We start from the raw sequence: 24775 nt of genomic DNA, 5'->3' as shown, positions 1-24775 counted from the left end.
TTCTCTCAGGTCTCAATAACCTATAGCTCAAGGGCCTCTTGAAATGGAGATTATACCATTTTAGTAGTTTTTGATGAATTTTTCTTCAATGCCTAGCAGCTTTTTGAATCTCTTCTCTACTTTTGGCATCTATAACAACCTATGGCCATAAGCTCCCCAACTTGGAACCAAAGCTACTCACAGCAGTCAAAATAACGAATTTAAGCAGTGGTAGAACAATGTTTTTGTTTAAACTCAGGAACAATTACAATGAACTGCTGAGAAGATAGACATGTACATCTTTAATAACAAGAGTACAGACTATTCCCTATGCGGAAAAAAGGCTGGAGAAAGGAAACCACATGAAATAATCCACCATCACAGCAGGAGGAAAGAGGACTTCATGTTGTCCATTTTACACACAAGGAATGGCTTGAAAAGGGCACTAAAGTCAGTGCTCATAGTTATGTCTCGCTTTGGGCAGGACAGAGAAAACAGAGACTTGCTTGAGCACTCAGTGAAATGATTTCACCTTGTCCGGAGTAGGCAAGTTTTTACCCTGGGAGAAGTTATGGTGACACTCCACAGGGTTCCTCAGCCCCACGTGTGGACTCCAGGAAACTCCAGCCACCACGCATGGAGCAAGGGTTCCTGAGCAAACATTTCATGTAACCTGCTGGCCAAGAATGGTCCCTCAGCCACGGGACTAAGGCAGGAGCACAGGCTGCAGCATGTGGCTGCCTGCTCCCCATTGGGCTACCCGAGTCCTTCCTGCAAGTCTGAAAATCTCTGAAACCAGTATCTGCAAGATTGTCCTGGTTTTGTTCCCACCTGTAATTTAAGGTGGGACACTGATCTACAGAACCTTAGATCCTCCTATCTGCCCTCTTCTCTTTCATCCTGCTATTTCTGTGAGAGTAGTAGATCCAATTTTGAAAACTGGCCCCAGCTTTGAAAGACTAATGCAGGCCACTGCCTTTGCAATCCAGTTTTCTTGTAGTCTTGCTAGATTGCTTTTCTATTCAGCCTTCAGGGTGTGCCATGAAACTCATCTAATTTCTCAGATGCTGGCCTGAGAAGCTAGGGAGCAGTGAGTTTCTGGAAACACAGTTATAGTTTCCACAAAGCCAAGAGCTGCTATTGTTGACACTGTTCAAACCTGTGAGCCAAGTTAGCTGCTCGTGTAGCTACCACAGGTTCCAGGGAGCTCTGCCAGCAGAGAGTATCCGGTAGCTAACCTAGAGACTTTCTAGTGAATGCCTCTGTGTACTGGGAAGTGGATAAATTCAGACCGGCATCCCAGCCAGCTGCTCCTGTTTCCTTCCAGTGAGCCAAACTTCTCAAGGAATCACAGGGCGAGGAAGTACTCACACATCTTCCAGGCACTCCGGCGGCTGCTTCAGCCTGTTCCCGCTGATGAGGTAGTTGTAGATTTCTGCATTCTCAATGCCAGCATAAGGGGTTTGCCCTCGGGTCACAATCTCCCACATGGTCACCCCAAACGCCCACTGAAAGGGAACAGCACACAGAAGAAGTGAACAGACTGTTCCCTGATCGCTGGGGTGGGGTTTCAGTATGCTCAGATGGTGCCAACCCTCCCAGTCCAGGGTAGTGCCATGTGAGCAGCTATGATGCAAGGAGTATCCAAACTCTAGCTAGAAAACAGAGAAATGACCCATCCGATGCTGCTGATCCTGACACATCATCTTGGGAGGCAGCTGAAAGCCCTGCCTGGCCCCATCCTGCAGTGGAGCAGGTGAAGATTTCGGAGCTACTGCTGTCTTCCACCTGCAGGCCTCTCCCAAGCATCTCCTACTCATGGTTCTTTAAGGTATGTGGTATCAGTTTTGTGGTTCGCAGCTACAAGAAGATTTTGTTTTGGGGGTCACAAATCAGTTTCTTAATTCATTGAGCCAGATTCAGAGTTCCTGGAAATGTCCAGGCACAAATGAAAGCAGAGTTTAGCCAATAAGCAGGGCAAGGAACAGACCCCTTATGGCTCACCTTCATTTGTGCTCTACACTGCAACAGACGTACATTTAAACTAAACTGCAAGGTTTGTTAGGTGCAAAAAATCATTATTTTCATTAGAAAAACCCTGTCTAGTGTCTACTGTAAACTGGCTGAACTAGCAATCGCCAATCACTAAACACTCTCTACAGTGGTTACAGCAACCACGGGGCAACACAGCAGCCAAGTTACAAGGCAATTTTAGTTATCTCTTCAGAGACACTGTGACATGGATAACTGGGAAGGCAAGTCCACCAGCCTGAAGGACCAAACTAGGGTGAAACCAGATCAAAAGGCAGCAAGGAAGACAGGAGAAGGTATCAGAGGGAAAAAAAAAACAAAACCACAAAGGGAAAGGAAGCAAAAATTTGAGATGAATGGGTTTAGTCTCACTCCCCAGGGGTGAAGTTATGGAAAGGTGTGTCTACGCACTGACATATTTAGAATTTATGAAGTACCACCAATGCCTTCTGTAGGATAGAGTGCCTTTGCTGCACTTGTACATGAGCGTGTGGGTTACATGCATTTCAAATGTTACCTTCAAATTGTCATGCAGAAGAGAAAGGAAAAAGAATACAAGTAAGAAAGAAGAGACTGCACAAAGAGAGAGCAAAAGGAAGAGGAGAAGAGGAAAGGTGAAGGAGGGGATGGGGATAAGCATTGAAAAATGAAGAAGCAAAGGACAAGAGGAAAAGGATTCATATCTTCTGCCATAAACCACTTGCACATATTTTTAGGCTTGAGTTCTCACAGCACCAAGGCAGCACTGTCCTTCAAACATAAGGCAAACTCCCTTTCCCATCACCAAGGCATTTTCCCACCCTCAATGAATACAGGATTCCTCCACTTCACCAGGAATACAGATGGTCCCCAAATGCACCAGAACAAAACTCACCACATCACTGTGTGTTGTGTACAGATTATCTGCCAGACTTTCCAGAGCAAGCCACTTCACTGGCAGCTTGGAAGCACAGCCCTGACGGTAGTAGTCTCCACTGTAGATTTTCTTAGAAAGTCCGAAGTCTGCAACACTCACATTCATGTTCTCATCCAACCTGAGGGAAAGTTTTAAAGACTGAGAAAAGCATTTACTGGCTACCTCAGGCAAAAAAGAGGTATGTCCAGGACTGTCTGGCCGGGCAACTGAGGTATATTGTTCACCAATTATTGCCCAGAAGGATGACTTCATCTACTTGATGAACCATGTGAAATAGTTTAGTGGTCTCAACTCAGTTCCTTGAGACTCACAGGGAGATAATAAGGACTAAGGAAGAAAGGAAATGGCCAGGCTCAGATGGTCTACTCTGTCAGCCAAAGTGAACTCAGATACTTTCTGTAGTTTCCAAGATTAACAGAGGATACCTGTAGCGCTCGTTGCTACCACTAAGGCCTACACCCTGTAAAGGCAATTAAAAAACATAGGTGCTTGCCTAGACTGCCTATTACAACTGCCCAAACTACATCTGCAAGATCTTCTCTCCATATCTGGTTAATGGTCTGAATTGCTGTCACCCACTTAAACCTAGACACCTTGGTAGACAGCGCAAGTAAAGCCCAGAGACTTCAAGCTCCCAGGTCTCAAAAAGGACTCCCTGCTTCTCCCAGAAGATATGATGGAACAGGCATTCAGCTTCCTCTGAAGGAAGTCTGTATTTTTTAAAATGTTTAAAAATAGGAAATCAGTATGGGTTTCTCATAAATGTCAAAGCAGGCTAACCCATCATTTTTCATCATGACTGTAAGTCTCCTGCCTGTACACCTGGACATTCAAATGCCTTTGGAAATCTGTGTCTCATTGTGGATTTTACTGGTTATCGTGGTTTTCTACAGAGGCAGAGTTCTGCCTGCCGGAATGGGTTGTTCCTTACTCCGCTCTCAGGGAAGAAGCAGAGGGGAAAGGATTAAAAAAGGACTTTTCTTCCCTTCAAAGCAGGCAAAGCAGTCTGGGGACAAGAACAGCAATGTGGAATCATACAGTGTGTTCACCATGCAATTATTTCTAAAGGCATTCTCCACATAAGCCATTCTTCACAAGCCTTTAGGGAAATTCTACATTTCTTATATTGTGATAATCAAGTCCTCAAAATAGATACAAGAAATACAAATTTCAGGCTGTAATGAAAGTTCCTTTCTCCTAACACAGCCAAACCCATTCTCTCCTGTTGGTTACATTACATTGTGGAACAAATAGCCTGTGCTGACACACAGCCATTAGAGTGACTAATTACAAATACGTATTGTAATCAACCCTAGGAAAATATATGTGCAGACCAATGATGGAAAAGTCCCTTATAAATAGGGTCGATTTGGAAGCTCAGTGGGACATGAGGAGTTGCTCCCTGCCCCCAGCACCAGCACCACACACTCTCACCCTCGTGGCTGTGGCTCCCCTATGCCTATTGTCACTTAACTGCAAGGATGAGCATCCTTGGACAGGATCTCTCCCCACTTCTGTCACGTGAAAGGCTTGTCATCCCTCTCTCACCCTCTTTCCTTCCTCTAAAAATTCATGCGTCACTTACATGCAGTTCCGAGCTGCAAGGTCCCTGTGTATGAAATTTTTTGAGCTCAAGTACTCCATCCCACTGGCAATGTCAATCATGAACTTGAGGAGTGTCTGAACAGGCAAATTCTGAAAGAAATAACAATTTAAGTTCTGTTCCTGGAAGCTTTCAAGCACGTATGTCAAAACTGAAAGATTTGCTGCTAGATTACTGAGCAGGGACAGGGGATGCAGGGAGAAGACGGAATGGAGGAGCTGGTCCTCAACATGCATGGAATTAAATACTTCAACACTTCAACATCACATCCCACAACTTCCTCTGGTATCAAAATCTGGGTCATCTGCCAATGCCTTTGGGAGACCAACCCTGAACTGACCTGAGTACATTCTCTGAAAATCCACACCCTCCCAGAAGGAAGTATACAGCAAGACAGACTTACAAAAGGGTTTTCTCCAATCCGTGACATCAACAGAAAAGCATGAAGGTCTCCATGCTTCATGAAGGGCAGGATCACCATGGGAATTGGGAGACGGCCCTTGGGACGGCTCCGTAGACTGACTCCTAATGAGGAGACACACAGCAAAGGAGTTTTAGCAAACAGATCAGTCCCGAGGGGAATCTTACAGGATGCTGTGCTTTTCTCTTACAAATCTGGCAGAAAACATGCACTTCTGACGGGTAGGTTCCATGCTCCAAGCTCCATTGCATGGCTTCATGCCAGGAGGTGCTGAGATACCTCTAACCCTGTTTACTTCAGAGACAGCACTAAGCGTGCAGTGGCGCTCAGCTCTCCTTGCGGGACTGGCTGTAAATGTTTCTAGAATCATTACAGACCAGACAGCCCCAAACCCCAGGGTCTGCAGAGCAATCTCCAAATTCTGGAAATTGCTGGTGTTCCATGGTTCCCACCCACGAATGTCTTGGTTCTTACCCAGTATTTCAAAAAGGCACAATTTGTCTACCAACCCACCTGTCCGCATTTCACAGCAGTTTAGACATTTCTCAGCCAGCCACACTCTCCCTGCAGTGTTTGCAAGAACCAAAGAAATGGCTTACATAAGAAATGCTTATTACCAGTGTACGAGGGCAAGTGTTGTGAGCACTTATACACACTCCAACTCTCTCGAGGCCTGGGAAGGAGCAATGCTGATATATGCAGGACTCCAGGCGGCACAGAGGTGGCTACACTAGCACCGCTGTTGGACAGCAGTCGGGGTGAGAACGTGAGGCTGTGTGGGATTGTGCAGGAACAGGAGGTGCCCTGTGGCACCACAAGCAGCAGCGTTGGCTTACCAATCAGTTTAGTGACATGCGGGTGGTCAAACTCCTTCATACATGCAGCCTCTCGCAGGAACTCCTCAATGTCAGTTGACGTAAAGATGTCCGCTGGAAAAAAAGTGACTGTAAGTTTTCTTTCTTTGTGGGTGGTTCCAAGGGACTTGACAGATAATGATTATCAGCAGCTTGTTCTTTGTGGCACAGCACATCCTCTCAGACCTACAGCTACATGAGCCAGTTTACAACAAAGCAGAGCCTGACACTTTCTCCTGGGATGGGTGGCAGTAAGCACACATCAGGGACATCTGGTAAATTGGTTCTTGGCAGAGTAAGGACCTGCTGATTAGCAGCTCTTTTCTCAGTAACAACCTTCCTTGGAAGCCATGCAAATCATGTGTGGGTTAAAGATGTAAGAATTAATTAGCTAAGAGGACCTAAACCACAATGTTGGGGACAGGAGACGTCACACAAAATTAAAGAAAACATTGAAACTCAGGAGATGGCACAGCAGACCCCAATTCATCTCTGACAAGGATGGCATGAAAGATCAACGCTTTTATATCTCTTAGCATGATTGAGTCTTCTAAGGTGCAAGAGCTAAGGTTTCTTAAATAACCACCCTACTGGAGAGCCTGGACTGAATTCAGCAGTGACATAAATCAGCATAAATTTTCAGTAAATTATTTCTCATTGCTATTATATCAGATTTATGGAAGTATATCAATATAATCAAGAATTAGTGCAGTGGACTACTTCCCCCACTGCTGCTGCTGAATTTAGCAGGAGTCCTCCAGTCCTGCTACAAGATCAGACTCAGACCTGTAGGGGAGTATTAACATTATCTACTTTAGGCAAGTAATTTAAATACAATTCAGAAGATAAAAGCAGCTTCCCTTTTTACAGTCAATGGAGAAAGGAAGGTGCCTCTGGAGGGTGACAGAGAGTTCCTAAGTTAGATGTGTGAAGGTAGACAGTCTGACTACACAGAAGCTTGCAAACTGAATTATTGTTGAAACTGGATAAAATGATGCGACTTACACTAATGTGGTACTAGTATATTTAGTACAAACCGGTATTCTGTGGCAGCCAAACTCAGCTCCAGAGATAAGTGAGCGTGACACTGCTTTAATTCAGTCACAGTTAATTGTTGCCTTACAGGCAACTGGGGTGAAATAACATAGGTTAACATATATATACAAACATATATGCACATACTTGCTTTGACTTATACCTATCTATTAATTGCTTTTCTTGTTACAGACTTCTGCCTGATGAACGTGTTAGTTGCCCTTGTTACGTACACTCAGCAAATGACAAATCAGAAGGGAGTTAGACTACTTAGTCAAATACGCCTGTCTGAGATGAGTTAGCTTGTCACTGCATTCAGCCCAAACACTCTTCTGTTTATTCTAGGCTATATGCTCAGAGGGATACCATCTCTCACTGCACAATTATTAGGGCAAAGCAGACCTGTCTGAGCTGTCTATGCCACGTGATACAGCGCTGTGTTGAATCAAGCCACTGAACAAGATCCTCTATACACAGAAGCTGTAGCTATGGCTCGGGTTTGCTTGCACTCACCATGTGCTGGGTGCTGTACACGCAACTAAGGTGATATAAGTCCTTCCCTGAAGAGCTTCCACTACAAGAAGACTGACATGAAAGGGATGGGAGACAACATGGGTAGAATGGCTGAGTGGGAAGCTCAGAGAGGAGTAAAGAGCATCAGGGGATGTTTGCTGGAGAACAGGACAGACAGTATTTAATCTTTGCAAGCTCTCTTCTCTTAAGTACTTCAGGTAGCGCTGCTTCCACTTACCTTTCAGCATCTTCACTGCCACTTTCTGGAAAGAGCCATCATCTAGTTTCAGTAGTGCCTCTCGAACTGACCCAAACTCCCCTGTGAAATGACCAGAGCAGGCAGTGAGGTAACAGCTTCTTGTGAAGAAAGTATGATTCACAGCAGGTTCACTCCAGAGATCACTGGCAAAGAAGCTGAATAACCATAAGAAATGCAGCTACCAGCTTCACTTTTCACTCTGCAGTTCCATCCAGCAGCATTCAGCACGTGTGCCTGGAAGAGCTAACACTACCAGTAGACAGAGGCCACTGTGCTGGCAATTCATAAGGCAAAGGAAAACAAGAGCGAAAGAAAGCAATCCACTACCATATGGACAACGCAGAGTCAGAGTATAAACTGGGATCCCAAGCAGACATTTCTGGGGAAGCCATATCATGAGGGATGAGTCTGAGTGAGGCTCTGGTCAGAGAGGGGGCTATTAGCTGGAGCAGTGAGTGGATGGGCTGACTGAAGAAGCTCTCTGCTGACAGCCGTCAGATCTGAGTAATGGTGCCAGGACTCAACCATTTGAGACACAATCAGGCCTTATTTCTCAAAACTCAGGGAATGACTTCTGTGAATCACAGCTGACCAGACAAAACACAGAATACCTACCTGTGTGTGCATGATATGCTAATGCACATGTGGCAGTGTTTACCCTGGTGTGTTCTCTAAGGGAGATAAGAGGAAATGCAACTGGCCAAACCTTCTTCAAATTATTTTAGCCTGAAGTGGCTTTTTACCACAGCATAACAGCCTCTTTGCATTACATCTGGCCCTAGATTTGCTCTCCCTAATTTTGTAACTGCTTACCCCACCCAACATGCATCGGTATGAGGAACTCTGGTACTGAAAAGAAGGAAGCAAATACAGCACTCGGGGCACCAACCCCAAAAGCATTATTTTTCCACTAGCTTTTCACCAGTGTCCTTCACTACTGTATGGCACATGCATATTTCACAATAACTATGAACAGTGGATCTGACCACGAGAGAGGAAAATGGGAAGAAGCAAAGGCAATTTGTACTGCTTCCGTATTATGGAGCTGTCGCTCAGCTGCAGAGTCAGCAGAGCCCAAGATAATGCAGTCGTGCCATCTTATAACCTGTATATTGTGCATGGGGTTGGGGGAATGGGGATGACAACACAGACCAGATCCTGCCAGCTAGCATCCTCTCACCAAGGCCATCCCCAGGGGCCCCACTGCAGCTGACTTCCAGTTTGTTACCTGTCATGGGGACAGCCCAGAAGGGTTGAGGCAGGATCCCAGAAACTGGCCAAGAGCTGACCCTCACAAACAGATGACACAGATGTTTAATTACTTAGCATTGTTAAGCCCTCTGCGACCACTTCTGCAGGAAGGTCATGTTCCTGCTCTGAAAGAAACGCATTGGTTCTAGGAGGGATGGAGTGGAAGAATGCTCCCAGTGGGAAAGGGTCAAAGAAAACTGCAACAAAACTAGTATTATAAAGAAAAAGGAAGCCAAACACTTCAGCTTCCTTTTGCTTATGACCCCTGAGTTATGCTCCTCTCTTAGTTATTGGCTTTATCATTACACATTTTCACTTATTTCTAGAGATTGCCGTCAGCCTGAGAAGTAGGGAAGGATGATTCAACAGTTAGCACACTGGCCTGCCATTTGGGAAATCTAAATTCAAAACCACCTTTTCACACAGAGTTTCTGGGCCAATCTTTTAGCTAAAGTTAAGTGAGAAGCATCCCACCTTTACTCTGCCCATCCCTCCTGACCTGAAAACCTCAGAGAAATGTTAGGAGCACCTGTGAGGGAGATCCAGATGGAGATCCACAGTCAGAAGAGCTCCTAAGGACCTGAACTAATGAGGACAAATGTCAGTAAAATTCAGTACCTGTTCCAAATATGCCTCTATAAGAGCCCAAACTAAACTCTGGAGTCAAACCACCCCAGATGTTGAGAATATTTGAAACTGAATCAACATTTCTTTTGAGGGGCGGAGTGTTTGAGGTAGATCATGTCTGTCTCTGTATTGTCTCAGCCTGTTTAATACTTGATGCATGCTAATGTAAATGGAAGGAATTCTATAGCACCACTTTGTTAGTAGAAAAAGCGGAAGTTTAATTGAATATTCCTTTGTTTAAATCTCTGAAAGAAATTTACACACCAGTGAATCAACAGTACTTAGGAAAGCTGAGCATAGACTGCAGTTCATGACTCTTTAGAGCCATATTATAGAAATGGCTTAGCCAATATCCTCTTAGTTATGCTAAATCTTTGAAATGTTTTATCCCAGCGGAAGGGAAAGTTCCATTTAAATTGCTACCTACCAGCAGAAGGAGAGAAAACAGGCTGCTTAGAATTGCTTCTCCCTACTCAACAATAAAGCTAACACAAGCGGGACTTTCAATGTAAGGCCTTGTCCAGTTTTGATTCTTACCTTTGCCCAACATTCTTCCCAAGGTGAACTGCTGTTCCTGGATTAGAACATCTTTGAGTTTTGTCTTCAGCTCATCACTGATCCCTACACTCTCCACTGGAAAAAAAACAAAGGAAGAGTCACATAAGGGATACTTAAATATTCTGTCACAACGTCAAGAGTCACCTGTTCTAATCTCCATCTCCAATCCAATTCTCATACTGTAAGCAGGAAAACCTGAAAAAGACAGAGTTCCCTTCCATGTCCTCTAGCCTCACCACAATCAAGAGGCCAATAACTTTCAACCACAAGAAAATGCACCAACAGTACTGAAAGAGAGAGGGTGTGGTAACACCACCCTTCAACACACCAAGAGCAACAGGAATACAGAACTATTGTAAATAACGCTGAGACAACAAAATCCAGTTGGAAGGGACACTGATAGATACTGGCTCATACAGCTTAATTTAAGTTGATGGAGCTGCACCAGTTTTCAGTGGCTGGCTCTCAGCCTATTTTAAGTACAGTTACAAGTCTCACAGTACCTGGCTGAGAGGGTAACATAATGTTCCACAGTTTGTTTGGATTTTAGTTAGATTTAATGGATAGATGTCCAAACCCAGGGGAGCAAGTCAAAGACAGCTGGAGCATCATCCTAACCCAGCCATGCAATACTGCTACAGAGAGCCGTGCCCTTGCTGAGCCAGGAGACAGAAATGGATCACCTAAACTCTGGCCATTCCTGGGACTCAATCTCCTGTTTGAGAAGTTACTAATTCCTGGCCTTCCAAGACTGATTAATTGGTTCATGCTTGTAGCACAGCTCAGCACACTGAGTTTAAAGCATACTGCTAATATTGTTAAACCGTATTTATCTCACTGTTGCATAATACTACAGTTGAAGGAGTCCCTGTAGTGTGAAACTGGGGCAAGGGAGTGGTGAATTTATGCCTTGCACTAACATACACAATGACTGTAGCTGTAATTAGCTAGTGCTATGTAATTGGTATGGCAACAGCAATTCTGGCCTTTCACCTCTGACATCCACAGTGTCTAAGCCTCCTCGTAAAATCATCCCATGTTCTTGATCCAAAACATCAGTTTCATGGAAAACAGAGAGAGCATAGTACATGCATGAACACAGCTTCGCAGGCAGAATCACTCAGGTCATTTTACTTACATGTCGCTTCAATGAGCTCTGGGCCCTCCCTGTTGAAAGACCTGGCAGCTCTGAAATGGACTGCTGGATCCCCTCTGCCAACCACACTGCCAAAGGCATGGCTAGAAGGCAGAAAAGACACACAGGGCCATGATTGCATGGGCCATTCACTTCTAAAAGGGTGTGTTGAACAGTATGGATGATTTCTCACCCCTTGCCATATATATACCACAGACTATTTTGTTAAAGAGGGTGTAGCTGAAGACGAGGAACGATGGGTTTATGCTGCCTTGCTGCTGCACCTAGAGAGGGTGGGAGCCTTCCGAAAGAGGGGAATCACTCCTCCTGAGTGTCTGGGAGAAGATGCAGGTTGAGGCAGGTTGCAAGTGTCACATAAACAGAGATGCTGCTGGGGGAGGGAGGTCTGGGAGACTCTGAAAGGAATGGGAACCTTGCTTGCAGCAGGGAGCAACCCACAGCCAAGTGTTAGAGGTGATGGAAAGGAGACTTTCTTGGGGATCCAGAGGGTTCTGGGCAGTCAGGAAGTTACAAGTAGCTGCTAGACTGAAAACCAGCATGGGATAAAGAGCCCAGCCCATAAGAACACGGGTGACTAATCTGTGGGTCTTTTCTCTTTGAATCTCTTAAGTAGCAGTGCTAAGGACTTACTTACAGAATTACCTTGATCTAGTTTATATTTCCATATTCTAATATAGCCCAGCTATTGATATTTTTCCACGGTATTTTTAGTGTTGTCATTTTGAAGAAAAGGTAGCGAGTGCACTTTCCTGCTAGTCTTTAATCCAGGGTCACCACCAAAATTGTGTAAAAACAGTTAGCCAAAGAACGTGCTAAAGGTAATCAATCCACAATGCTTTTTGAGAAATAATCGAGTCAGAAACCACGCTAGAGGAGAAAGCAAACAACTCTCTAACCAGCACAAAGAGAACGTCCCTTACCCAAACCGAGTTTCCTTTCTTCTTTTTCGAAGGAGAATAAGAGCCAGGGCAACAGCTGTGACCAGAGCTGTGAGAATGCCCAATGCCACAGGAACCCAGGACGTCCCATAAGGAGGTTGTCTCTGGCCACCTAGATGATGGAGAAAACACCAGTCAGGAAACAGAAGACTGTCAATGACAAACAGACCACACTAGGATATTTTTTCTTTTTGCTTTTAAATGGAAGAGCCATGCTGCTGGATCTGGTGTACACAGTGGATCATTTGTACACTGGCATTTGGCATAAACAGCTACTCAGTCAATCATCAGAAAAATTAGCTGTTTCACACAGCAAAGGCAGAGCAGATGCATCCAGTTATCAGAACCTACTGTAGTTTTGAGCCTCAAGAAAGTAAAAGGCACTGCTCCAGATTATGTTACTGTACATGAGCTCATGATCTGGCGCACTTTAAACTGGAGTCTCAGGACAGAAAGGTTGCTTAATACGTGCATTTTCTGTGCAGGTTTCACCTTGTCCTGTTTGAAGCAGCCAGCAGAACCTTGACCAGGCTACACAGTCCTGCCTGAATGCCAACCAGATAACATTTTGAAAGACAATGGAGAAAGACAATTGCCTCGTGGCAATCTGGTTGAAAATATTTACATTTCCCCTCTCACCCCTCTCACAAAGAGAAGCACCCTGTGGGACCTGGTATTGGCTGTAACTTCCCAAGGTTATTCGTTGGTTGTAACTTCTCAATGTCCCTCTACCAAAGAAAAAGTGAATTTTAAAAAGTGCCCTGCGAGTCAAGAAATAAGTCAACCAGCATGCAGCTTCCAATTCTGGTCTAGTATTTGCTCCCAAAGTACATATATTTTTGACTACAGAAGAAATGGAGATGCTGCCAATCTGAGTAAGCTGCCAGGGAAGGGAGATAAGCAATATGGTTATGAATAAAAGAATATTATCTATGCTTGGCAAACAACAGATAAATTAATCCAATTCCCTGAGAGATTTCTTCTCCAAACACAATTACTAAAGATTAAATGTGATTTGAATGGGTTTATTAAAATCTAGGATAGCCCTCATATCTCCAAATTGTTTAAGAGCAAACAAGAACAGGTAACAGGGCCCTAAGCACCTCCTTCATCTGTATGCTCCCTTGTTCACCTTCAGCAGTTGACTGTGCTTTACCAGAAGCTAAGGAAGAATCATCTTTGATGATGTAAGTAATACTATTATGTTCTATGCCATGAGAGCATAAGTAAAACTCTCTTTAAGAGATGTTATGTTAATGGGATGAGATTTGGATGAACCTCTGCACAGATCTATGCGAAAAGCAATCAAACGTCCTTATTGGCTAAGTCCTGGCAGGCAAAAGGTTTCTAAGGCTTGATTACAAGTTACCTTGTCAAGCCTTATCATCCAAGCTTTTAAAAAAGCAATGTTAGTCTAATAAACAGGTAGAGCTTAAGGGAACAGAATTCGGGACCGTTGAGGGAACAGACTACTACTTCTCCTCTTGAAACAAATTATCAGAGCTTTAGCAACTATTTTCCAGCATCTTATCTCCTTCAGTGTCTCATATATTCTTTTCCCACCCAGAAGGCTTTATAGGCTCTGAGTTTTATGACACTCCTCCTTACTGCACCTTTTGACCTGGCCTTCGAGGCTGCTTATGAGGAGGGAGAGGGATCAGAAACAGAAGTAAAATGAAAGTACAATGAAAGGCAATTCCAACCTTCTCCACAATTCCCAAGCCAATCACTTGGGCTGTTCCTGCCAAACAATCAGGGTAGAAACAATTAACAACACTGATGTAAAAGGTCCTCCCCGATAGTTAACAATAAGGTTTCCTTCCCCCTATGGTGAGACAAACCTCTCCTGCCCTATTTTTCTACTCTGCCTGCTATCCGGTCTGGTGAGAGAGCAGGGATTTAGGTCACCTTACGGGGGCTCCCTCCAAAAGAAGGATGGATGAAAACAAAACAAAACAAACCAAAATTATTCTTCCTGTTTCTAAACCAGTAGGAATCAGGAACCCATCCCACAGTTCATAGCAAATGTGTCAGAAATAAAAATGAATGTTGAAATTCACTGCTGCTCCTCCTCTGCCCCACAGATCATTGCTTCCCACTCATGCCACTGAGCTAGAGAGGATGGCTGCAGCCCAAGTAAAGACCGAGGTGCCTCTCCTCCCCCAAGTCTGTCTCTTTCCCATCTCCTGCACCTCCCTTTTCAAACTGGCATATGCCTTAAGACTGCACAAGGCAGAAAGAAGACAGTATTAGATGAGCTTAAATGAGTATTTAGGAGCCCTTTGATGATGAGAGAACCCCTTTTATTTCTGTAGCAGGTTTTCCATCACAAAGGTGTGCAAAGAATGCAATCTAAGAGTCTTCTCCTGCATATGATCATGAAGATTACAGATAGGGAAAAGCTATTAGACCATTCTGTTCCTCTCTCAGCAATGAAAGAGAAAGGTTTCTACTGAAAATGTTTCTGAAAATATGAAAACAATCTCTGTTAATAGTGCACAAGATCTCTGCATAAGCAGGGTGGAGCTCCCACCAGCTTTGCTGTGATGACAAATACGACTTAAAGTTTATACAAGCTTAGTCATCCTTACTGCCGCACTGGGAGCTGGTCATAAACCACCCCTGGCATTTCTCACATAAAGCAACCACTGCCAGTTTGCTATTTTAGGAAAGGAAGCAACTTTTATTTTCTACCAGGCCTGAAACAAAACTGCAGTCTTTCTGAAGCTCTGCTGTTTAAGGCCTGTCAGCGTTTCCACAGTGAACCTTTATTTCCAGGCTGTTATGCTTGTGAAGAAATATATGTGCTTTCAGACAGCATTTGGCTAAAACAAGCACCACTCCTGATGCTACTTTTTTGAAGTGGTTTGTAAATAAAAACAAGCAAACATTTTGTGCTTTCAGGATTATCCCATTCCAGCTCCCTGCAAAATGCAAACTCTGTACATTCCCTGGGGCTTCTTGCTAGTGTTAGTCATTTTCCAAAGGGATCTTCTAGTCCTGTCAGGTACTTTTCTCTGTATTTGGGTGCCACAGAAAATAACTGAGCAAAAAGTAGGAGAAAAAAATTGATGGAGCCAATGCTCAACCTCTAGTAGAGTCAGCTCTGGACCTCTGCACCCCTTCATTCTGCTTTAGATAATTTGAGGGGTTTGATCCCACAGTGACTGTGCTCACACATAACCATCAGTACTGACTTCATCACAAGAACGGGGTTGCAAAAGGGCTTTTCTGAGTAACGTGCACTAGATGCATATTAAAATAAACCCAGCATTAGATGCACTACTGCAAGTAAGGCTACAGTTCTCTCCTGGTTACTCTGCCCCTATCCCCCACCTCCTGCTTCCCTGGGAACCCAACTCTAGGTTATGCCTGCCATCCCAAAGTGTAGAAGGGATCAGGAGCGATCAATGCCCATGTGATTTCTCAAAAGATATATGGGCTGGGAAGACAGCAGTGGCAGATGGGCCAGCACCAGAGATTAGAGATTGCTGCCTCGTCCTGCCACATGCACTGGGAACAAAACCTCAGGAGATAGTGGGATTTTTTCACAATCACACCTCACTGACTTCTTATCACCAATCTGTATTTTTATTCTGAACATCTTTCTCTTAGCTGTTTTACAGTTTCCTTCACAAGCAGCATTCTTCTGTCTCTTTTACCCATCTCCCCATAATAACATCCTGCCCTCCTCCATAGCCTGACTCCTATTTCCCATTCACTGTGAAATAGAAGCAGCAAGCAAACCAGCACAGATGAGCCTAAATGCCATTTATCACTAGGAATGCACTCCACACATGCATGTTCTTTGCTCCCAACAAGCCCTTCCACATGGTCCAGATTACATGGTACCACTTCTGTACTATCGTGTTTGTCTTCTACGAGTAGCTCAGCTTTTTCATGGAGAGAGCTAAACTGGTTTAATCTGAAGACATTCAGTAAAATCATTACAAAACCCCATGTGGCCATGGTTTAAATCAGGCTCAACTGAAACTAGTCAGGAATGGCTTAAAATTAAATGAAAGAAAAGAACCTGTGTTAGAGGAGTTTTCTGTCTCATTTACTCTTGTAAATTTGTGTGACTTAAGCCTAAATGAAGCATTTCAAACCTTCATTTGCACCTTTTCTATTGTCTGCCCTGCTCTGCACGAAGCACAGCAAAAGCCCATTAAAGAAGACACAGTAGTGGCCAGAAGGTGTTCTGTTTATACCAGCTCTTTAAATATTATTTAATTTCTGTTCTGCTTGATGAAGTGTGCTATTGCATAAAGCCAAGTGTCTCAGCCAGCTGTAAGCACTGAAAGGGGAAGAGTCAGAGAAAAACAGCAGTCCCAGCACTTCTGACTTTTTTCCCCAAAGTGAAGGGAAGGCAGTGGACACTCACCCATGACCTCTTGAGCTTCAAGCAGGAAGAGGTCACTCCACGGCCCACATCCTGCAGAGTTCAGCACACACACCCTGATGATCAGGTCTTTGAGAGGATTCCACGTTGTGAGATTAGCTTTTGTATCCTGTACGATCATCTCCCCCTGAGAGCAAATGGCAACAAACTGTAAGCAGTCTTAAAAAGGAATCTAGTCTAAAACTTCACCTTTAAAACTAAACCAGAACATTACTGTGTACTTCATTGGCGCTATAACAAGGGTTCGGAGTTGTGACTCCTGAGTTCTAGTCTCAGTTTTGCCACTAACTTGGGCTATCATCTTGGGTTTCTCTTCTCAAAAATTGCTAACAGTTTCCCAGGGCATAGGGGAGATATGAGGTTTAATGATTTCCTCTTCTGGGGTCCTTCCATGAAAGTTGCTATAGAAATGTTTTTTTTCTGCTATTAAAAGATACACCTCCTTCTTGTGGTTTAAACACAACGATGTGCTAACATGCTGCAAAGCATCTGACAGTTTTAATCCAAGGGAGGAGTCTGTCTGTTTTAACTAGTTGACCAAATCCCAAATAGCTTCTGAATTTCATGGCCAATTTTCACTTAGGATGGCAAGGCCAACATATTTTCAGTAATTTTGTGGATCTTCTTCATACACATCATTTGCAATAAACCCACGAAGATTTGGCTGCCACCACAGACACAATGTAAATTTAATGGGAACTCAAAATATTGATGCTGACCTAGTATGAAATGGGTCACGCACAAAAGGAAATAAGTCTCTTCCCTCTAGCTGTCTATTATTACAGGCTTGTTCATCATTAATAAGGACTGGCTAAATACATATTAAGAAGCGAGACACCATAAGAAATGCTGTGGACTTCAAAGGCAGATAGATACCTGGGAAAGGTCAATGCTGAAGAACAAATGAAAGGCCTTCTACCCTAACAGGGTCCTTTCAACTCCCTACATATTGTAAATGAAATAAAAGAATCCGCAACTTTCTTTCCGTGATTTACAGTATAACTCATTCACTTGTTAAATACACCTTTGCTGTTAGGATTTGGGAAGCCAAGTCCCAGTCACAGGAGAAAGCCCAGATCCTGCACTGTCTGAGCGGCCTTTGGAACAGCACTAGAAAGAAGTGGAGACAAACTGGATTTTCTCTGCGTTGCCCTTGTTGTACAAGGAACAGCAGAGAACTGGTCTGTCAAGTGAAGGAATTCTGAATACACCAGGAAGGAGAAATGGGCCTAAATCTTGAGGCCCAATACTGAGGAGTTGTTGCAAATTAGAATAGATCAATTTACACATAAGTAATGCCAGCAATTCAGTCCCCTGCACATAGAAAACAAGGAGGTGAATGGTCAAGGGCAAGTCATGCCTGACAAATGTGGTGGCCTTCTACGAAGGGGTTACAGCGGCAGTGGACAAGGGAAGATCAACTAATGTCATCTACCTGGACTTGTGCAAAGCGTTTGACACCATCCCACACGATATCCTGGTCTCTAAATTGAAGAGACATGGATTCCACAAATGGACCACTCGGTGGATAAAGAACTGGCTGGACAGTTGCACTCAAAGAGTTGTGGTCAATGGCTCGATGTCCAAGTGGAGAGCAGTGATGAGTGGCGTTCTTCAGGGGTCAGGACTGGGACTTGTACTGTTCAACGTCTTTGTTGCAGACACGGACAGTGGGGTCGAGTGCACCCTCAGCAAGTTTGCCAATGATACCAAGCTGTGTGGTGAGGTAGACATGCTGGAGGGGAGGGATGCCATCCAGAGGGACCTGGACAGGCTGGAGAGGTGGGCCCAAGCCAACCTCATGAAGTTCAACAAGGTCAAGTGCAACGTCCTACATCTGGGGCGGGGCAATCCCAAGCACAAACACAGGCTCAGTGGGGAATGGCTGGAGAGCAGCCCTGAGGAGAAGGACCTGGGTGTGCTGACTGACCAGAAGCTCAGCATGAGCCGGCAATGGGCAATCGCAGCCCAGAAGGCCAACCGTATCCTGGGCTGCATCAAAAGAAGTGTGGCCAGCAGGTCAAAGGAGGTGATTCTGCCCCTCTACTCCACTCTCATGAGACCCCACCTGGAGTACTGCATCCAGCTCTGGAGTCCCCAACGTAAGAGGGACATGGCCCTGCTGGAGCCTGTCCAGAGGAGAGCCACGAGGATGATCCGAGGGCTGGAGCACCTCTCCTATGAGGAGAGGCTGAGAGAGGTGGGGCTGTTCAGCCTGGAGAAGAGAAGGCTCTGGGGAGATCTTTATTGCCACCTTCCAGTACCTAAAAGGGGCCTACAGGAGAGTTGGGGAAGGACTTGTTACTAGGGCATGTAGCGACAGGACAAGGGGGAATGGCTTTAAACTGGAAGAGGCCAGGTTTAGATTAAACATTAGGAAGAAGTTTTTCACTTTAAGGGTGGTAAGGCACTGGAACAGGATGCTCAGAGAAGTTGTTGAGGCCCCATCCCTGGAGGGGTTCAAGGCCAGGCTGGATGTGGCCTTGGGCAACCTGGTCTAGTGGGAGGGGTCCCTGCCCATGGCAGGGGGGGGGGAACTTGATGATCTTCAAGGGCTTTTCCAACCTAAACCATTCTATGATTAAGGATGAGGGAACCTAATGCCTAGAAAATTTAATAGGAACATTCTCCAACTCTGGGCCAAATGGTTCAGGTCCCCTCTCAATCTGTTACCTGAGTTACATTATCCTGAATCCACTCCAGCCTGTATCCCAGGACATTCTCTTTCAGCACATCTGGAGCCACACCTTCCCACTCCAAAATCAGACCAGGATCTCTTTGGATAACATGGATATTTTGTGGGGTACTGCTTGGAGCTGAAAGCAGACAACAGAACACAATCACTCTATGCAGGAAAATAAGGCACTACCCACACTGAAAATGGCTGAAAAGACAGATTCACCCTCTTTCCTGAGATCAGCTGGAAGAGTGAGCATGAGGGGAGAGAACGACTTCTGCAAGCCATGAGCACTGTGTTTGCTTCAGGTAGAGAAGAGCAGGTTGGTTAGTGTCTCTCATTTCTTTCTGAGACCACAAGAATCTCAGAGAGCGAATGGGACATATGCCCAGCATGCAGAAGCCCTGTGGCTGAATCAACTTGTGTATCATGCATCATTCCTGTAAACCACATCTGACTGCATATTATTATTTTATGTTAGGTGTTAGGAGACCCTTAGAGCGGACAAGCAATCTGCCAGTATAACGTTTCCTGCATTTCAGAATTAGCAAGGAGGAGTTCAATGAAGTTTATCACTATGTCTTTTTCAGATTCAGAACTGGTTTCCTGTTTTTGTCTGCTCTTTGCTTACTGTTATGGTTTGAGGAACCCACAACATTTTATTGTCATTTAGACAATTATTCTCTCACCCAATGACCCCTTCCCACCCAGGAAGGGGAATGGGGAAAAAACAAGTAAACCTGAGGGTTGAAATATAAACAGATTTAATAGAATAAGACTAGATAATAACACTAAAGAACCAATATTGATCTCAATACCAATATAAAATATACAAGGACTATACTCAGCCAATTTTGTCAGTAGGAAGTTGTGCACTCCCAGCAGTGAACAGCAAATGTCGGACACTGCGAGCACTATGGCTTCGGGAGGAAGAGAAGGGCTCAGGGGTCCATCACTGGGGCAAGAAGTTCTCAGGATGGCAGCCATCAGGGAAGAGAGAGAACTTCTCAGCAAACTTTCTAATTTATATTGAATGTGACGTTCGTAGTATGAAATAATTATGTTGGCCAGCTTGGGTCAAGTGTCCGGGTCTTGCTCCTCCTCATCCCTGCACCAGGCTAGCTCAAAAACACTGAGACTTTGAAACAATGAGACCTTGAAACCCACATACCATAGCTGGCTATAACATAAATATTTTCACAAATTCATACATTAGAGTCTTCTGAAAGTATAGTTTTCCCAAGCACTAGAAGAGACTTTACTGAAAACCAAAATTACTGAAAGAGAAATTAGTCCCATGTAGCTCAAACCAGGACACTTACCAAGCTCCAGGGTCTGGAAATAAACCCGGTCGGTGAAAGGGGAGCTGCCCATCTCATTGCTGCACTGCACACGAACACTGTAGTTGGTGGAATGCTTCAGGCCTTGCACGCCGTAGGCAAAGGGTGGCACTGGGGTGACTTCAGTGGAGACCTCCTGGCCATCTGGTGACTCAGCTACCTGTGCCAAGAGCGAAACAGAAAAGACTGTTACCATAAGCCATATGACTAACAGGTCCATAGGGATAAGAATCCATTTCATGGTTAGTTAAAGGAATGTGTAAGAATAGATATGGTACCTGTGGTGTTTAAAATACTGAAAAGGGAGTTGTCAAACTAAGCATCATGAGCCATGCCTTTGTTTGGTTTAAGTGACATCACTCTCCTAACTCTGGCAGTGCAATAATTTTCCACCAGCTGAAAATTTTGTTCCATATTTTAAAACATTTCCTTACCTGTGTCACAAATTCTACAGTTGATTATTATTTCCTTTAAATAAACTAAATGTGCTTGTTGCTTTGAGTGCTGGCGGCTGGCTTCCGAGGCTTGTCTAAATTTGGGCAATGGAAATCGGTAGATCAACTTCCCTGCTGCTTTTAGTGTCACCTTTTTCTCAACCCCTTTCTCAGAAGTTTGTATATTGTCAGTTTTGTAGTGGATTAAAGACATAGCGGACACTGGTGGCTTGGTTCAACTAAACTGTTTCAAATTAAAGCAAAAATACACTTGTTACCGCTCCTGCAACCCCCCCCTTTTTTTTTTTTTCCAAATCTGAACTTTTAAGCAACATGAATGTTAATTTAAATCTGGTATCACTGTATGCTTTTAATGCATAGGCAGGCTCAATGATCCTGCTTTTGTACTGACAATAGCAGAAATTACTGCATAGCTCCCAGCCTCAGCCCAGCCCATCTGTCTCCTCAAATGCATATGAAATAGCAAAGCTGGGAGTAAAAGTAAGGTGTACTGACAAAAGCGAAACATTCATGTGGACTTTATATTCTTTATACAGCAGTCTTTCTCCCTGTCTCCCTGCCCTTCTGGTAATTCTCACACACACTTTTGGCCCACTGATTTATTTGGCTAATAAAAAGGAAGAATCTCAAGTTTCCGAAACAGAAAAGCATATTGTTGTCATTATCAGTGTCATCCAAAGAAAGGAAAAAACAAGCAGACTTTTGTGTAAAACCCTGTTAATTTGATGATGTGTTTCTGTTCCAACAGTCTGAAGAGTCGGTGCTCTTACATCTGCCCCCTTTATGCCCTGGAACATGGCTTGTGTTAACAGTCAGTAACCAGGACGATTCCCCACCCTGTCCCCAGAAGCAATCTGCCTGTCTGAACATGGTGCTCTCAGGGCACCCGCTGCAATTCCCGAGTGCCAGAAAACCACAGGCAGGTTTCAATCTCCCTTCTTTTTCTGGGAGGCTCCAAGCAATTGTGGGGAGCCAGGAGCACGTGCATTTTCACATGGAAATGTGGGTCAATGTCTCTCACAAAATCTCTCAATGTGGGAAGCGCGGCTTCCCACAGTGGAGGGTTATTGCCAAGTCACCCTGCTCCCAGATCCAAACGCAGGAACTTCGTCCTCCCCAAGCAGAACAGAAAAGGCTTAGAAAAGGGGTGAGAGACTGCTGAGTGGACAGAAACTGAGCTGCTCTGATTCAGCCTCTTTTCCACATATCCCATCCCCCCCACCCCTGCCCCTGCCAAAAGTGAGAGGGAGAACTCAAAACCCAGGGTGATTAGCATTGCAGCATGCAAGCCAGGGAGAATAGGCTGTTCCAACGGGAGATAACTCGCATTGTAAAACAGCGGAAGAAAACCATTTTTGACTGCGAACAAGAACAGAAGCAGCAACAAAACTACTCAGAGACCGGGGCCAGCTATATTCAGACATTCTTTCTGCCAGTGAGTTAAAACAAGATGATGGTTTCTTTTATTTATGAAAGGGAAAAAACATCAGAGCATGAAATATCTGGTTTTCTCCACAAATAAAAAGAGGACTGCGAGTAAATTAGCTAGGCTGCTTCCAGCATACCTTGTGTTTACAATCCTCCTCTACATAGTTGGCAACACCCCACAGAAATTCCACTCCAGCTCACATTGCTGCTGTAATCAGCTAGGGAAAGCATAGGGGCCCAATATTCACACCTGGCAGATAAATCCATGGGGAATGTGCCTACCTGTGTTTGCACAGCCTGCTTCTGGAATCACCGTTTCTTTCTGACACTCAGTTACCAGCTGTTTGATCTGATTTTACAGTTAAGTGTGCAAAGCAAGAAACTAATTCTGCCTGAAGTTGGACACGTACCATTGTTTCCAGGAACCTAAAGAAGCAGTCCCATTTTTCAGAGATGTTGAGTACTCGGCACCCAGTAGAGCTGAAGGGTATTATCACCCTTGATTTTCTGGGCAGAATTGGTCTTTGCCAACGGAAAACCAATCAAGATTTAGTGGCAGGGCTTAAAATTATTCTGAAACTTGCAAATAGGTCTGACTTTGTATCCAGTATGTCTGGATCCCAGCGCTTCCTCTGGCACTGCACAGCACAGGGCTGAGCTGGTATGGGAGCCACAGGCCACTTCACTGGAACAAGTTAGCACGGGCCACCTGCTCCGCGCTAGCAGGACGTGTGAGCACCCTGCTGCCACCCAAGGGCACTTCCCACACAGCGATATCTGCAGTGTACAACTCTGCATGCAGTAGCTGCCACGCATAACCTGCCTTGAGGGAGAATGAAGCCAGTCTCAAAAACTCATGCTCAAAACTGGTCCTGCTGTTCAGCACCTACTTCTGCCCTGGGTTGCATCCTGTTAAGTTTCCATCTTTTAAAACTGTGGAATAAGAATTCAAACGCTGCTACAAAGCAGTGAGGAGAACAAAAGATGGTCCAAGCAGTGTCGTGGCTCAGGGGAGTCCCACTTGTCATGCAGGGCAGGGGACAATCCAGACGGGCCATACCTGAAGAGTGCAAGAATGCAGGGGTGCACGGCCATCGAATCCTGGCACCCAGACCACGCTGGCATTGCTGCTGGTGACTTGGCTTACAGTTACATTGAGAGGCGGGAGAGGCATGGCTATAAAGGAAACAAAGAGACCTTTCAGTATGCACAGGACTGAGCAGGTATTCACATGGAAATGGCAGAGGTTTGAGGTTAGAAATTATGCAATGAAATCACTAACCGAAATGGTACAATATGACATCTTTAGAGAGCGCCCCTGACTGTTGTGAATGAAACTATTATTTTAACATTGAACAAGCTATTGGCATCCATTCTTTAATAGTCCAGCATACTTGCTTGATGCATACAGGCAGCAGTTGACCTCTTTGATAACAATGCCAGTGTGTGATGTTTACACCTTTGCTACTCAGCCCTCTTCCCTGCCCCCTCCATTGCAATGCATGACCCAGCTCTGCGCACACAACTGCCTGTGAACCTACATTGTGAACCAAATCAGGGCTTTAAAATCCCTCCCCTGGTTCTCAGTCCAGCCCCCGAAACCAGCTCTGCCACCACCAACGGGTGGTTTGCTGTAGTCATGTGAATACGCCGCTGCAGCTAGATTTGCAGTAGACTTCTTGGTGCTCTGAAAGCGCTGCCTCCAGATGTCCACCACAAACCTGAAACACCCTGTGAGGGAGTCTGGACTGAAAACTGAGCCTCCTTCAGGCTTGGGACGAAAAAACTCAGAAAGCACTCCGTTTTATAGAGGGGTAATTTGAGGCAAGTGGAGTGCCTATTACGTGGGTGATACTGCATTACAAATTAAGGTCGGAGCCAGGAACAAAATCAGGATTCCCAGACTGGCCATTTAATCAGATGTTTGTGCTTCCTACTGCCACAGAAGAGCTTCAGAGCGCTGCCCCTCTGCTCTCGCTCTGACCAGACACCTCCTTCACTGCAGGGGCCTTTACTATGTTGTCACATTAACCTGAGCTCTTTGGCTTCCTTTTAGGATCCTCAATGCTTCCCTTTGCCTTCTCTTTTCCTCCCACTGTAATTCCACATGGTTACTTCCTATTCTTCCCGATAGATCCCTCACCATCTATCTTACCGTCTCTTTTTTGCTCCTGAGTCTCTGTCTTTTTTTAGGCACCTCACTCCTGAAAAAATTACCAGCTTCATGAATACTAACCCCTCCCCAGACCTTTTGCTGATTTTAAAAAATCCTACGCTGCTGCCATGAGTAATACTTTTCCTGCAGTGCCGCAACAGATTGTACCCTCAGGAG

At 44.8% G+C, this 24775-nt stretch overlaps 1 protein-coding gene across 1 annotated transcript in view; it reads right to left on the bottom strand.

The window, feature by feature from the left end:
• Nucleotides 1–24775, bottom strand: part of TYRO3 (TYRO3 protein tyrosine kinase) — a 41440-nt gene that overhangs the window by 3993 nt on the left and 12672 nt on the right. Inside the window, exons 5-17 of the mRNA XM_009895690.1 lie at nt 23504–23619; nt 20543–20720; nt 19217–19359; nt 16526–16670; nt 12124–12253; nt 11186–11286; nt 10027–10122; nt 7591–7671; nt 5787–5879; nt 4933–5054; nt 4512–4621; nt 2885–3044; nt 1351–1487 (exon numbers count right to left, since the gene is read on the bottom strand). Of these exons, the coding sequence (XP_009893992.1) occupies nt 1351–1487; nt 2885–3044; nt 4512–4621; nt 4933–5054; nt 5787–5879; nt 7591–7671; nt 10027–10122; nt 11186–11286; nt 12124–12253; nt 16526–16670; nt 19217–19359; nt 20543–20720; nt 23504–23619 (1612 nt within the window). The remainder of the gene's footprint in view (nt 1–1350; nt 1488–2884; nt 3045–4511; nt 4622–4932; nt 5055–5786; nt 5880–7590; nt 7672–10026; nt 10123–11185; nt 11287–12123; nt 12254–16525; nt 16671–19216; nt 19360–20542; nt 20721–23503; nt 23620–24775) is intronic.

Source organism: Charadrius vociferus, unplaced genomic scaffold, assembly GCF_000708025.1.
Source record: "Charadrius vociferus isolate BGI_N301 unplaced genomic scaffold, ASM70802v2 scaffold111, whole genome shotgun sequence".
NCBI classification, from domain to species: Eukaryota; Metazoa; Chordata; class Aves; order Charadriiformes; family Charadriidae; genus Charadrius; species Charadrius vociferus.
The sequence above is the reverse complement of the archived record's forward strand: the minus strand, read 5'-3'. Positions and strand labels throughout refer to the sequence as shown.